The sequence below is a fragment of the Fusarium vanettenii genome, assembly GCF_000151355.1.
Source record: "Fusarium vanettenii 77-13-4 chromosome 7 genomic scaffold NECHAsca_58_chr7_9_0, whole genome shotgun sequence".
NCBI classification, from domain to species: domain Eukaryota; kingdom Fungi; phylum Ascomycota; class Sordariomycetes; order Hypocreales; family Nectriaceae; genus Fusarium; species Fusarium vanettenii.
The window spans coordinates 120855-133405 of NW_003315831.1; the positions used below are offsets into that span (position 1 = coordinate 120855).

At 50.6% G+C, this 12551-nt stretch overlaps 5 protein-coding genes across 5 annotated transcripts; 1 reads left to right on the forward strand and 4 right to left on the reverse strand.

The window, feature by feature from the left end:
* Window positions 1-323: 323 nt before the first annotated feature.
* NECHADRAFT_82458 (uncharacterized protein) lies at window positions 324-1388 on the reverse strand (the record flags this gene model as incomplete). The annotated part of the gene is made up of 5 exons (XM_003040766.1): window positions 324-491; window positions 548-732; window positions 784-1010; window positions 1061-1150; window positions 1204-1388. 5 exons carry the CDS (start codon window positions 1386-1388, stop codon window positions 324-326), a joined length of 855 nt encoding a protein of 284 aa, XP_003040812.1.
* Window positions 1389-3009: 1621 nt separating this feature from the next.
* NECHADRAFT_44802 (uncharacterized protein) lies at window positions 3010-4478 on the reverse strand (the record flags this gene model as incomplete). Its single annotated transcript, XM_003040767.1, has 7 exons — window positions 3010-3081; window positions 3134-3205; window positions 3261-3311; window positions 3362-3661; window positions 3715-3810; window positions 3869-4203; window positions 4250-4478. 7 exons carry the CDS (start codon window positions 4476-4478, stop codon window positions 3010-3012), a joined length of 1155 nt encoding a protein of 384 aa, XP_003040813.1.
* A 546-nt stretch (window positions 4479-5024) lies between these two features.
* On the forward strand, window positions 5025-7445 carry NECHADRAFT_82460 (uncharacterized protein; the record flags this gene model as incomplete). The annotated part of the gene is made up of 7 exons (XM_003040732.1): window positions 5025-5039; window positions 5093-5291; window positions 5342-6104; window positions 6153-6225; window positions 6273-6490; window positions 6546-6702; window positions 6753-7445. The coding sequence occupies 7 exons, from the start codon at window positions 5025-5027 to the stop codon at window positions 7443-7445; spliced, it is 2118 nt and encodes a 705-aa protein (XP_003040778.1).
* A 348-nt stretch (window positions 7446-7793) lies between these two features.
* On the reverse strand, window positions 7794-8984 carry NECHADRAFT_82461 (uncharacterized protein; the record flags this gene model as incomplete). Its single annotated transcript, XM_003040768.1, has 5 exons — window positions 7794-8063; window positions 8154-8377; window positions 8435-8695; window positions 8755-8860; window positions 8961-8984. The coding sequence occupies 5 exons, from the start codon at window positions 8982-8984 to the stop codon at window positions 7794-7796; spliced, it is 885 nt and encodes a 294-aa protein (XP_003040814.1).
* A 744-nt stretch (window positions 8985-9728) lies between these two features.
* NECHADRAFT_82462 (uncharacterized protein) lies at window positions 9729-11756 on the reverse strand (the record flags this gene model as incomplete). The annotated part of the gene is made up of 1 exon (XM_003040769.1): window positions 9729-11756. One exon carries the CDS (start codon window positions 11754-11756, stop codon window positions 9729-9731), a length of 2028 nt encoding a protein of 675 aa, XP_003040815.1.
* Window positions 11757-12551: the final 795 nt, after the last annotated feature.

Below are 12551 nucleotides of genomic sequence, written 5' to 3' on the forward strand. Positions count from 1 at the left end.
CGTTTGAGAGGTTACGAAAGTGTGCTGAGAGCATCTGGGTTAACCGTTTGTCATGACTAGTCATTTTTTCTTCGTTGAAAGGTAACAAGGGCGGCATGGGATTGAGATAATGTATTCAATTTTGAACAGGTATTTGTGGGTTTATCGAGGCTATATAACTACCATAACAACACCTTTCAAAGCCAACCAGGCATAAGTATGGTGTCAATCACCCTCCTGGGTAGGGGATCCCCCATACTAAACCACACTCGTCCCCGTGTCGGACCGATTCAACTTTTCTGCATCATCCCACTTCCAACATAGGAAGAAACTCGTCAGCCCCCTTATGCCTCTCCTTCACCACCATAGGACGGCTTAGAACTCTTGCTCTTGACCACGTTCGTCAAATCGCCCACTGGAATTTGGATGGGAAAGTCGACAGTGGCGAGCAAGATGGCGAGAAGGATGTACCAGCCGGACAAGCAAGTGACAAAGAGCAATGCTCCAGCGGCCTGAGAAGTAAAACCATTAGCAAAAATGTAGAACTGCAGCAAAAAAGCCAACGTACCTGGCAAAGCTTCGTGGCTAAGGCTGTGTTGGCCGTGTAGTCTTCCGCCCACACCCAAAATGCTCCGACGAGAAGGAACAGAGCTGGGACCAATGTCAAGAAGATGATGACAAAGGCGACGTTAGTTCGTAGGGAACAGATGAGATAAATGATGGATAGGATAGCCATTGCCAACAAGAAGAAGCCTGATGAATGTTAGTTAGCTCATGCAATGTGGGGGTATGGTTCTTTCATACCGAGACTGGCATTGAATCCTTCCGTAGTCATGCCTTCAGCTGCAGACTTGGCATCTGGGGGCGCGTATGAAGAGAATGCAGCAAAAGATGGGTTGAGGATGCCGCCAAATGTGAGATAGAAGCCTCCAAAGCTGCTAAAGACAGTGGCAGGGTAAGTGTTACCCAGGATCCATTCCAAGATGCCGCTGATCAGCATGAGGACGCCTCCTAAGAAGAAGTAGGCAGGGCTGAGAAACGTGTTAGAAGTGTTATGCGAGGTAGGGCAAGAGAAACATACATGTTGGACGAGGCAAACTTACTAGCCCCGCGCCAACCCATGAGGGCAGCCGTCAAAGGCATCAATGCCAGCAAAAATCCTGCAAGTGCCCTATCGTATCATTAGATTGTGGTCTTCATGTGTTGAAAAATGGGTAGGCGCACATAGGAGTCGGGTTGCCAAAGGTCTTTCTAAGATCCCCCTTGACTGCATTCGGAGGAGAAAGGTAGAGCTTCTCAAACATCTCCGGACTCATCGAGATGCTGGCGGCAGAGCGCACATTCTCAAGGTTCTCAACACGACCCATATCGACGTCACTGCTTCCGCTCTGAGACTTGGGGGTTGTCATAATAAGGAGTACGCGTAAAGAAGAGAAGACAGGATTGGGTTGCAGAGATGACCACGGCGAGGACAGCTGGACACAGAAGACTTATAGTCGGTACTGGACTTGGATCGACTGACTCGGTACTGCGACTTATCATCTGCCGAGTCAGGCAGGGTTCCAGGAGCAGGCATGGACGCTGCTCTACCCCAGAATCCCCCGCCTTGTTCGGACCGTTGCAGCTACTGTGACTTTAGCATATGCACCCCGGATGCCACGTCGGGGCACGGGGCGGTAGAGGGTCCAACAGTGATCCGTGAAGCTGATGCGGCGAACGAGATAGGGGTTGTGAGAATGGGAGTGGTTCGCAGCTCAGTCCGAGGTGCAGCAAATGCGTGAAGGATAGTCATGTATTTTCGGCTGTCTCTACACCAGGAACACACTCTCAATTCATCTCAGGATACCATTGAAGCCTTTCGGACCGCTCTGCATACCTGTCAAGCTGATCTGCATATTGTCCGACTGCCGAACTCTAGATAATCCCCGATTCCTGAAAGCCTGGGGTAAGAACGCGGAGAGCGGCCCACGACGCCCGGAACCAACAGTCGACGCTAACCCCCAAGCGAAAAACTCTCGACTGTCTCATGCAGGGCTCGGAAGGCCGCCAATCCAATCAAGTGCCGGTCGCGAGCGGACCGGGCGACGCGATCCTTTCTCAATCGGGGAACGCCTCGTTACATGCGACATGAGGAGTTAGTCTAATTGCAGAGTTGCTTTGCAACGTGGGAGGAAGTGATGCTTGGTGTTGGTAAATGAGGGTGGCATTTGAAGCAACTGTCTGACTCGAGAGATCTGCAAGCCAGTCAAGGAGAAGATGAACGGGATGTTACTTGTTTTGTTCCGATATTAACTGTCAGCTTCTCCAGCTGTTGTCGAACATTGGAAGTGGCCGCGAGTAGCCTGCACGCAGGTTAAAGCATCAAAGGCAAAGACAGTATTATTTGATGAAAGTATTTATCCATTGTTCATCTTTCCTGTGCATTGTGGAAGCAAACAGTGAAGAACGTGCCCAAGAATACCTTGCCATAGCTAAATCATGACCCTTGGTGTTGGTCGTTCTTGTGGCCTGGGGTTTACCTACCCTGCAGTCAAGTATAACATCAATAGCAATAGCATATAATCACAAAGACACTGCGTGATGGGAGCATTTATCCCGATTAGTCAATGACAGCATTTAAATATGGCGTCATCAAACACCAAGACTACCCTACACGCGATATTGCGCAACACCGTGTTTCAAGGTTGATATGAGTAAGGTCGCATGAGAGGCATCTTGGGGGCTCAAAATGTTGGAACTCGTATCCAGTGTATGTCATGACCATCTAATCAATGTCCAAACAACCACGCAAAGGCCATAACAAAAGCTACAAAGAGATCACAAATATGATCACAGGAGAGCTGAAAGCACTATCTAAGGCAACACATCGCGTTTACAAAGCACGTTCTTAGCCTAGTATCAACGTTCTTTTCTATCGACTATCTGATTGAGGGCGACAGGCCCAAATTCTCGCTCCTCACCTCGCCTTCAACCTCACACCTAATAACGCCTACAGCCCAGAGTCAGACCAACCACGCTAACCCAAAGGTACTACCAGATCAACACGGGCTTGATTGTGGATCCATCCTCCATATTTCTAATTGCCTTTTGATAATCTTGTACCTGCAGGGATGCTGGTTAGAGTGGCGTTGCAACTAGACGGGGACAACCTTACGGGGTAGAACTTGATCAGTTCGTCGACGGGGAACTCTCCGTTTTGGTACCATCGGATCATTTTTGGGATGTACTGTCAAAAGTTAGCAAGTGTCTATTTAACCAGATAGGTTAGAATGAATACTCACATCTTCCGGGTACACACCACCCTCCATACTGCCCATGATTTGCTTGCCCGTCTGCCAGGTTGTCAGTCGTTGTCATCTCCCAAGAATGTCTTGGTACTCACCACCATGTAAGGAACAACCGCAATTTCCAGCCCAGCATCCATCGGGGCAACACCAAGAAGAATCATCTTGCCCTGGTTTGCAGTGAACTCCAAGCCCTGCTGAATCAACGGAAGCACACCAGTAGCATCGACTGTAATGGTGCTTCCCGAGCCTTCCGTGACCTTGCGGACTTCGTCTACTAGGTTGGAAATGGTCGATGTGTCGATCCCGTGTGTTGCGCCGAGTTTCTTGGCCATTCCTATTCTCGCGGGGACTCGGTCGATTCCAATGATGGTTCGGCAGCCTTTGAGCTTTGCAGCCTATACCAATAGGTTAGTTGAGTTATCCAGGCCCCGCAACCGAGATCACTTACCATGATGGCTGCAAGTCCTACACCTCCTAGACCAATGATGGCGACCTTGTCGCTTGGCTTCGCAGCAGCCAGTTCAGTAACTGTACCCGCACCAGTCTGAACGCGATGTTAATGGGTGATCTCATATTCAAGAACGGAAAGTATTATTTCTTACCTGAATGCCACAGCCAAGAGGCGCCAGAAGTTTCAAGTCATTCTTGTTGCGAACCAACTGACTGACATTGACGAGCGACGTCTCCTGAACCCGACTGAGTTTGGAAAAGCTCGACTGGCCAAAGAAGGATCCTCCAACGTCTGGCCCCGTACCAGTTGGAAACTGGAATGCCTTCTTGGTGCCGGCAAAGTTCAGAGCTGAAAATTCGTGGCAGTAGCCGGGAGCTCCAAACTTGCAGTTGTGGCACTTGGTGCAGAAGGCGAAGGAGAGGAGGACAGCATCGCCTGGCTTGACTTTTGTGATTTTGGAACCGACAGCTCGAACGAAGCCAGCTCCTGGTTTTGTAAGTAGATGACGTGTTTATGGTTTTGTGTCGCGTACCTTCATGCCCAAGAACGCGGGGGTATGGCGGGACAGGGAAGCCAGGAGTTCCATCTGGAGCTGTTCCGCATCCAAGATCTGTATGACAGACTCCAGAAGCAACCATTTCTACAATGGCCTCATACTCTCCAGGCTCGCTCACTTGAACATCCTCGAGGATCCATCGTCTCTTTCCATCCTCGGGGGCGTGGGAGACGATGGCCTGGGTGGTCTGGACATTGGCCTTCATGATGAAACGAGGTTGGATCTTGACGCAACAAATGTGGAGGAAAGCTATGACGTGAAAGGATGTAGAGTAGATTCAGAAAGGTGCGCTGCATGCCAGAGATAAGGACTAAAGTGCATGATAAGTCAATTGCGAGAAGGGCTAGTAACGGTCCGCCTGCCGTCAAGTCGGGCGTCTCCGTATCCCCCGCCCATTCTAGCTTTCCGACCTCCCCGTCCTTGGCCCTTGGAGCCGGTTTCCAGGGTTCGCACCATCTTCCCCAGATGCTAAGCTACTGTATCACTATCCCCATGGGGAGATGCTTCTCTCCGCTTCTCCGGTTTCCCCGCACGCATGTTGCCCCGCGATTCAGTTGATGTGCTGATCTCCCAGGATCCAGCATTTACAGTCTGGGGCGGTTCAGTTTCGGAGACCGGACCGCCCCTCAGATGATGATGGAGGAAGCGATTGATAAAAGACGCGACTCGTGGCCAAAGATGATGATTCGAAACTCAACAAGCTTGTCTTTTCATTCAACACTTTCTAAGAAAAGCGACAAGGAAAAGCACAATGTCAACAATCACGGTAATTGACTTGTCACTTCAATCCGACAGCATTTGCTAACTTTGTGGTTGCAGCTCTCCAAGATCATCCCCGCCACCAATGGCGTCCATGATGATGATGCGTCAGAGCTTCCCTCTCATCCCTTGAAGACCAAGGATCACAAGATGAATGGGAATGGGCATATCACTTTGCAGAGTGAGAGCCAGCCTGAAAAGGCCTATCGTCAGGACGAGCCTGTTGGCGACTTTGGCTGGGGACCTTGGACCATCCAAGGTAAGACCTCACAGAGCAATATGCAGAATCATTTTCTAATGATGAGATAGATGTCCTGATCCCTGCCAATGCTGGCCGAGGATTGGTCAAGAAGTACCACCAGCGACGAACTCTGTACCAGTATGGAGCTTTGTCGCTCACTGGACTTTGGGCCTTCAAGAACCTCAGCAACACCGCATATCGCGCTGCGGCTCTCGGCTTTCTCTTCCCTGGAGCCGGTTTCACTGCTGTCGCCACTTTCACTTCGGCCGCTGCATTCTTGCTCACTGTGGCCCTGATTCCCGTCACCATCTTCATCTGGTTCGCCATGGGCGGTATCTTCTTCCCTATCGCCCTGTGGGTTGGCTCCAGCATCGCTGCCGGTTACCTGGCCACCGACACTCTTTTCGAACCTTCTGCTCTCCTCTGGGCCGCTCTCTGCTACACCGGTATTTTCTGGCTCATGAGCAACGCCCGCTCTCTTAACGCTGCTGGCTACTCCAAGGCTCAGGAGCGAAACAAGTACCTTGTCCAGGCCGTCCAGGAACAGATGGAGAATGCTACCCCCGCTCCCGCCCCCGGCTCACGAGAGCTGTCCCTCGAGACCCTTCGACACGTCCAGCACATGCTCGAGCGTGGACTTAGCCCCCGTGACGATTTCAGCTTCCACGATGTCATTGATCAGTTCCAGACTGGTGCCGTTCGCTATCAGCTGTACGGTGTCGTTGATGTTCTGAGCCTGTACCAGTGCCACTACGCCCCCGGTTTCCATGGTTATCTCTCCAAGGCTTCGCAGAACTGTATTGAGAAGAGCTTGCAGAAGCGCATCATGTCGTGAGTACAAAGAACCATCAACCTGAGATCAACTGCTCACCATTTTAGTTACTGGAAGTGGGAGTCCATCTTTGGCCGGTTCACCCTCAGCGACTGGGACCCCATCAAGAAGGACAACATCGTGAGTAGACCCCACTTGATTCTCGAGTCAATGCTAACCACATCTAGATGGTTACCGGCTACCTCAGCTCTGCTATCGGTCTGTACGAGCAAGCCTCCGGAGATCGCCAGTACCACCAGAAGAACGCCCTCGAGTTTGTTATCGATGATGGAAAGCACTACAAGACTAACTACGAGGGTCTGGCCGACGCTCTTCACGAGAATATGGACAACAACCCTTACTGCCTGTACCCCTGTGAGCCTAACTGGACTTATTCTCTGTGCAAGTAAGTGACCGTATGCTATCACAAAGTGTTTGAGAATTGGCTAATATGTGTGAAGCCTCACTGGCATGGCCGGTCTTGTCATCTCTGACCGCATCCTTGGCCGTGATCTCGGTGCTAGACTCAGGAACCGATTTGAGCGATCTCTCGAGGAGGAGTTTACTGAGTGCGACGGCCGAATCCTTCCCATCCGCAGCGAGTTCACTGGTCTTACTGTCAGTAAAATCCTTCTCCTATGCTCACTACCAGGCTGACTTATCTCAAGCTCCCTGGTCTCTGCGGAACTCTCACCGACTGCATCAACGCCATGCTCCTGACTGCCTACCTCCCTCACCTCGCTCACCGCAACTGGGCCATGATCCGCAAGGAGTTCATCAAGTATGACGAGAAGAACCAGCTTGTTGTCCGTGACCTCAAGGGTGCTGACAAGATGGATCCCGGCAACTACCGCGCTGGCGAGGGTCCCCTCCGTGCTTTCATCGCTGCTACCGCTGCTGAGTTTGGTGACGAGAAGGTCCGCGAGGAGGCTCTTGAGCAACTTGACAACGTCTACTTCCCCGTCGAGGCCACCAAGACTGGATCTCTGCGAAACAAGGGTCTTTCCGCTACTAGCCAGGTCATCGCCCTCATGGCTCGTCTCGTCAAGCAGCGTGATCTTGCCAACGCTACTCTTCACGGTCCCTCCGACGAGGCTCTGAGCGGTCCTCTTCTTGAGGATGCTCCCTTCCCTGAGGTTCTTGTCGCCAAGGCATACAGTGAGGACGGCAAGAAGCTCGACCTTGTTCTCTACAACGGAAAGGAGCCTGGTGCTTTCAAGCTTGGTTTCGAGCGACTGGTCCCTGGCAAGCAGTACTCGCTCAGCACTGGAGGATCTGTCACTGCCAACTCGGCTGGTAAGGCTTGGGCTGAGGTCAAGATTAACGGCCGCACTCAGATCATCCTCCAGCCTACTGCTTAGATGGGCTCGTGGTTATGGTGCTAAGGACGGAACGGATTGGAACGATAGTGTTGAAGGGTCTCTACAGAAAGCTTTCCTTGTGTCATCTTATTCTTGTGCAAGCACACATATTTATTCCAGTGGTAGCCACTCATTATTATAGGGCTTGGTTCCTGGGCTTGAATAAAAAATGCGTTGAAGAAGCGGCGACTGAAATATCGAAGAGTGACTTGATGAATGAACATTGGCTGACCCCTTCGGTCTGGGCACTCATCATCTCAATCTTAGTGTATGTGCCTAGCCGTTACTCATAATTACCTTCCGACTATATCAGGTCCTGTGATGAACACCACAAGGACTGTTGTATATCTAGCAGCCTGTAAGCGCTCTGTTCAATGCCATGGAATGAGACTCATACGTTGCACCAGCTACTGTCAGATCAAGCACCTTGCCGCCCGTTAAAACGGACAAGACCGTCAGAAAGAAGCATGTCGAAACGATCACAATGGCCAATCTAGCCGTTAAACTGTCCACAACGTGGCATATAACCACCGGTGTCAAGACCAAGGTGACCATCAATGGTCCCAGCACCAGCCGCGCTAGGAGATCAGCCCGGCCTCGAGCATAAATATGAACGCGCTGGTCTCGTGATATTTCTGAGCGACACGACTTTGTTTCACCGGGTTCAGCCTTCATTCGACCTTAAAATCTCGTTTCGTTGTGGCTTACCTTGGTCCAGAGCAGAAGCTTCTCCGAGACATGTCGTTCCAGCCATAAGACGAGCCCATCTCTAGGTGGCGACAGACAGATTAGATCATCACGATGGCTCAGAAAGTCCATGTCCGCGCGAGAAATGCATCCATTTGCTAGGTTCCAGTTCAGCAGACTCTGTACGTCGTGAGGGTGCGCAGATCTATTAGCCGAGACTTGCATGTTTCTTACGATTAACTCATCTGTCGAGGGAAGAATCAGTCAGTATTCCAGGTCAAGTCATTATCCTGCTAGCGTACCGTATTCTTTAAGCGCCTCTCGCAATTCTGACAAAACCCTTTGTCGCTCTGGGTTCTTATCTCTCTGACTTGAAGCCAGAAAGATGGGTGAAGTTTCATCTCTGTCAAGCTTACTCAATTCGAGTTCGAGTTGAGACACTCTACTCTGACTTAGAAGCAAAAGTCGGGTCCTCGTATTTGAGAATCGCCGGAAGACTTGAAACGACTCGTCTGCCGCCATGAGAGCAGTGAATTGAGGGTAACCCCGAGGAAAGTCCTCGACTACATGAGGTCAACCAGAAGTGATCAATCAACCAAGGGATATAGGACAGGCTTCGTACCTTGAGGTCTTTGATATTTCTCTGACACCTCGGCTGTGTTGGAGCTGAAAGTCAATCTCCTGGTCAATGTGCGGGTCAACATGGGAAAGGACCATCTTCGACTCGGCTGAAGTTGAGAAGAGCATCCTGTATCAATTCCAAGCTCGGCGTCATGATTAGCCATCCTAAGTTGCTGAGTGGCGTATGCCTACTGATGTAAAACTCACCTGGGAACAGGCTGCCCAAGTCATTGTTATACCGAGACCAGAGGTATTATGCAAGTGAGCCGCATCGAACCGAGACCAATCTTAGCTGGAGAATTGCAGTGAAATTGTTACAGTGGCTGTGTATTAGGCTGCAATGCAGTGGGATGGGAATGCCCAAGTTGCGTTGTTTATTAATGTGGCTAATGGCCGCCTCTTCTGCAAACGAGCCAATAATCAACAACGGGGTCGCCTTGCATTTTCTCAGCTTAATCCTTGCCTTCCATCTTCCCAGCTCTTTCTTTATTTTCTCTTCACCCCATTTCTTTTGTACTTTAATCGTTGAAACTCCCTTCGCACCCACCCACCATTAGCATCCAGTTACTTGCCTCTTACCTCCTATCAGAATGTCACCAGCAGACATGTACGCGCTTCGCCAATATCCATTTAAATCTACTCATCACTAACTACTTGCTCGCAGCGTCGACGATTTCGAAGAAGACTTCATTCCCGACGATGGCGCGAGACCGTCAGTCGACCCGGACGCTTCAAGCTACAAATTCCTCCCCGATGACAAGGTCAGGCTCCAAGAGGGACCTGGGGTGCCTTCTCAAGGCCCATTCTGGGTTGAAAAGTGTCAAGATGGAAAATATCTCCTGTGCGATCGTTCGGGAACCACTGTCAAGGGGGGGAGGCTATTCGAAGAAAGCCAGCTAACCGCGGAGAGATGATTGGACTCGTTGGAGAACTTGAGATTTTCATGTTGACTGAAAGGAAATAACACAAATAAAATCACCCGTGAGGCTCACTTGAAGGTTCTCGACTGCTGATTACGATGGTGAAGGTCTTTGTTGACCATTTCGCATCCCGATCGTTCCTCATTGCCCCCAGACCGGAGAAGATGAAATCGTGAAACTCGTTGAATCCATCAGATCCACGGGTTGTGCCACTGTCGCCAATTTCAGGGAGGCTCAGAAGGGGAAATCGTGTTGGTTTGCTGGTGACAATGAACTTCAACACGTCTTCGGTACGAGGCAGATGCTGCTCCGGAATTTCCATTTCCAAACAAAGGGGAAATTTGGACCCTGGGGCGATTTCAAACCCGTCAGGGTCCTCGCCTTCGTCCCGGATGATGTCTGTGACACTCCAAGATGAACACATGTTGAAAATGTGCACAAAGAGGGGCTCAGTTCCCAGGTTTTCGAAATCCAACTTCCAAGTCTGACCGTCTTCAATGTGATACCGGCCATCATCCCCGGACTCATCGGCGCAAGTCATGGAGAATAATTTCTCAAATTCGGCGTCTGGAGATAGATTCTTCAGTCCTTGGAGAAATTTGTACTTGGCCAGATGCTCCAATGTTCGGGTCAGAGACTCTATGGAATCTTTTGCGCTCCTCTGGATTGGCGGCACATTGGGTATCGGCTCAGCCGCGCCATCCAGTACCCGGAAAGCATTTTCAGCGTCTAGCTCGACATTGAAAGTTGGCAAGTCCAAAAGTTTCTCTGGAATAGAGACCTGAAGGACTGGATTCTCCGACAGGCTTTGTCGTAGCTGCTCTCGGTCCGCCTGGGGTAAGGAATCCGTGATGTGCACCGTAACCCTTTGACGCGAGGAGAAGCTGACAGCCTTGGCCTTCCAAGAACGCAGCTCAGGGTTAACTTCTTTTCGTGATCCAATGAGTTTGATGACTGAATCGAGACTTCGCGTTGTCGCCACTACAAACTCATCGAGTTGCTCCTTCGATCGAGATTCGACATTCTCCGATGCCCACCATGCCGCCACTTCATACCTATCGCCAACACATACCCCGTGGGCCTGGCCAGCATTGAGAATGTACTCCTCTGTTTCCTTATCAAAGGAGACAGAAGTAAAGGCGGCCTCGGGCCCAGAAAGTAGACTCTCAAAGAAGCAAATATTGCTCTTTCCATAACGACGAGGAACATGATTAAGGCCAATAGATCGAAACTTGTTCTGGAGGTTCTCATGCAACGTAGTGAGGGTTACTTGAGAGCCCTCTCTTCTCAGGAGCTGCAAAGAATCGAGAAGAAAATGACTGAGAGCGCCTTTTCGCTTCTGTTCCCCCCCGATTTCTGTTGTTGTCTCGTCTTGGCCACAAGCAGTGATGATGGTGTATCCCTGAGCATCGAGCAGACGATCGACTTGAAACCTTGCCCCTCGCATTTTATTCGAATTGTCTTGGGTAGAGACACTGTTGGACTCGAGCTCTTCTTCCTCCTCCATCCCCAGTTCATCCTCAAGGAAGCGGACTTGTCCCAAAGCGGAGTGGCCAGTTCGCTTCACCCCGGCAGAGAAGCAGCAATCCAGCACCACAGTGACTTTCATTTCCTGATTGATCATCTTATCAATGCAGTCCCTGAGCATACTAGTCGTGAACGCAGGGCTCTGACGGGGGTTCGGTCGATAAAGACCAAGTCGTAATTCCCTCTCACTGTTCCTCCCTCCGTGACCGGAGAAGTGGATGTAGACGTGTTTGATGTTTTTGAGGCTACCCGTGCGTATGACATCTTCCAAGAGAACAGAGACATTCTCTATTGTTGCTTGGTCTTTGGCGTCCTCAGAGGGGGTGTCTTGGCATTCTCCATCTAGTCTCTTGGAAGCCGTAAGCTTTGAGACCTTGACATAAGACCATTCCGAAAAGAAGGCTTCCATAGCCTCAACATCCGCGACGGCTGCTCTGAGCGAGTTGTCCTTAGCATTTTCCTGCCCATTCGCCGAAGCCGGAGGCTTTGGGTAGAAATTGACGCCAATGAGCACAGCCCAATGGGTCGCCTCGGTTTGCGGCTGTGCTGGTGGCATTGTGCAAGGCTTGGAATAGATGTGGAGGGCCAGAAGACCAAATTGGATGGCAAGAAATGCCGCAGAAAAATAAACTGGCAAAGCCAGCAACCAGCAAGTCAAGTCTGGGCAGGGCCGGCTGGTATCGACCATCTGAGGTGAAATGTCTCAGAGCTCCCTCACGATGCCAGGCGACAACATGACAAATATATCGTAATGCATCAGGGCCAAGTTTTAAAGGGTGTGGCGGGCCTCAAATCAACCAATAGGCCTCAATTTTGTGGTTTGAGGCCATGTCGCGTCCAGCTGCCTTGTGATTGCCTTGCATCAAAGAGAAGCAGGCTGAGGCCTTCCCAGCGACCCAGTCACAAGAACAAACAAATTACGTGGTTACGTGGCGTCCTCGTATCTGCAAGAACGAAAGGCGCCAAGGCTCTTTGAAACCATCTGGGCCGCAATCAGGCATTTCATAGTGCTGACGCAACCGAAGCGTGAGAAAAGGGGGAACAGATATCCCACGGAAACTTCACGAGGCTTCAGATCCTGGGTGCGCTCCAGGTTTCACGTGTGGATCAAGATCTTGGAAGAGCCTAGACGTGAGCTTTGTGCGGCAACCCATTCATAATGTGGCCAGTTACTGTGTTATTGTTTTCTTTTTTATCATTGTCAAATAGTCTTTTCGAAGACGGCACCACATTCAGCAATAACAACAACGTGATCAACCTCACTAGTTCAGTTCAATACATAGAAGCCAAAGTTACCAGAACAAATGTGCAAGTGAGAATGATCGACAGGATCGCAGCCTGGGAGCTATCA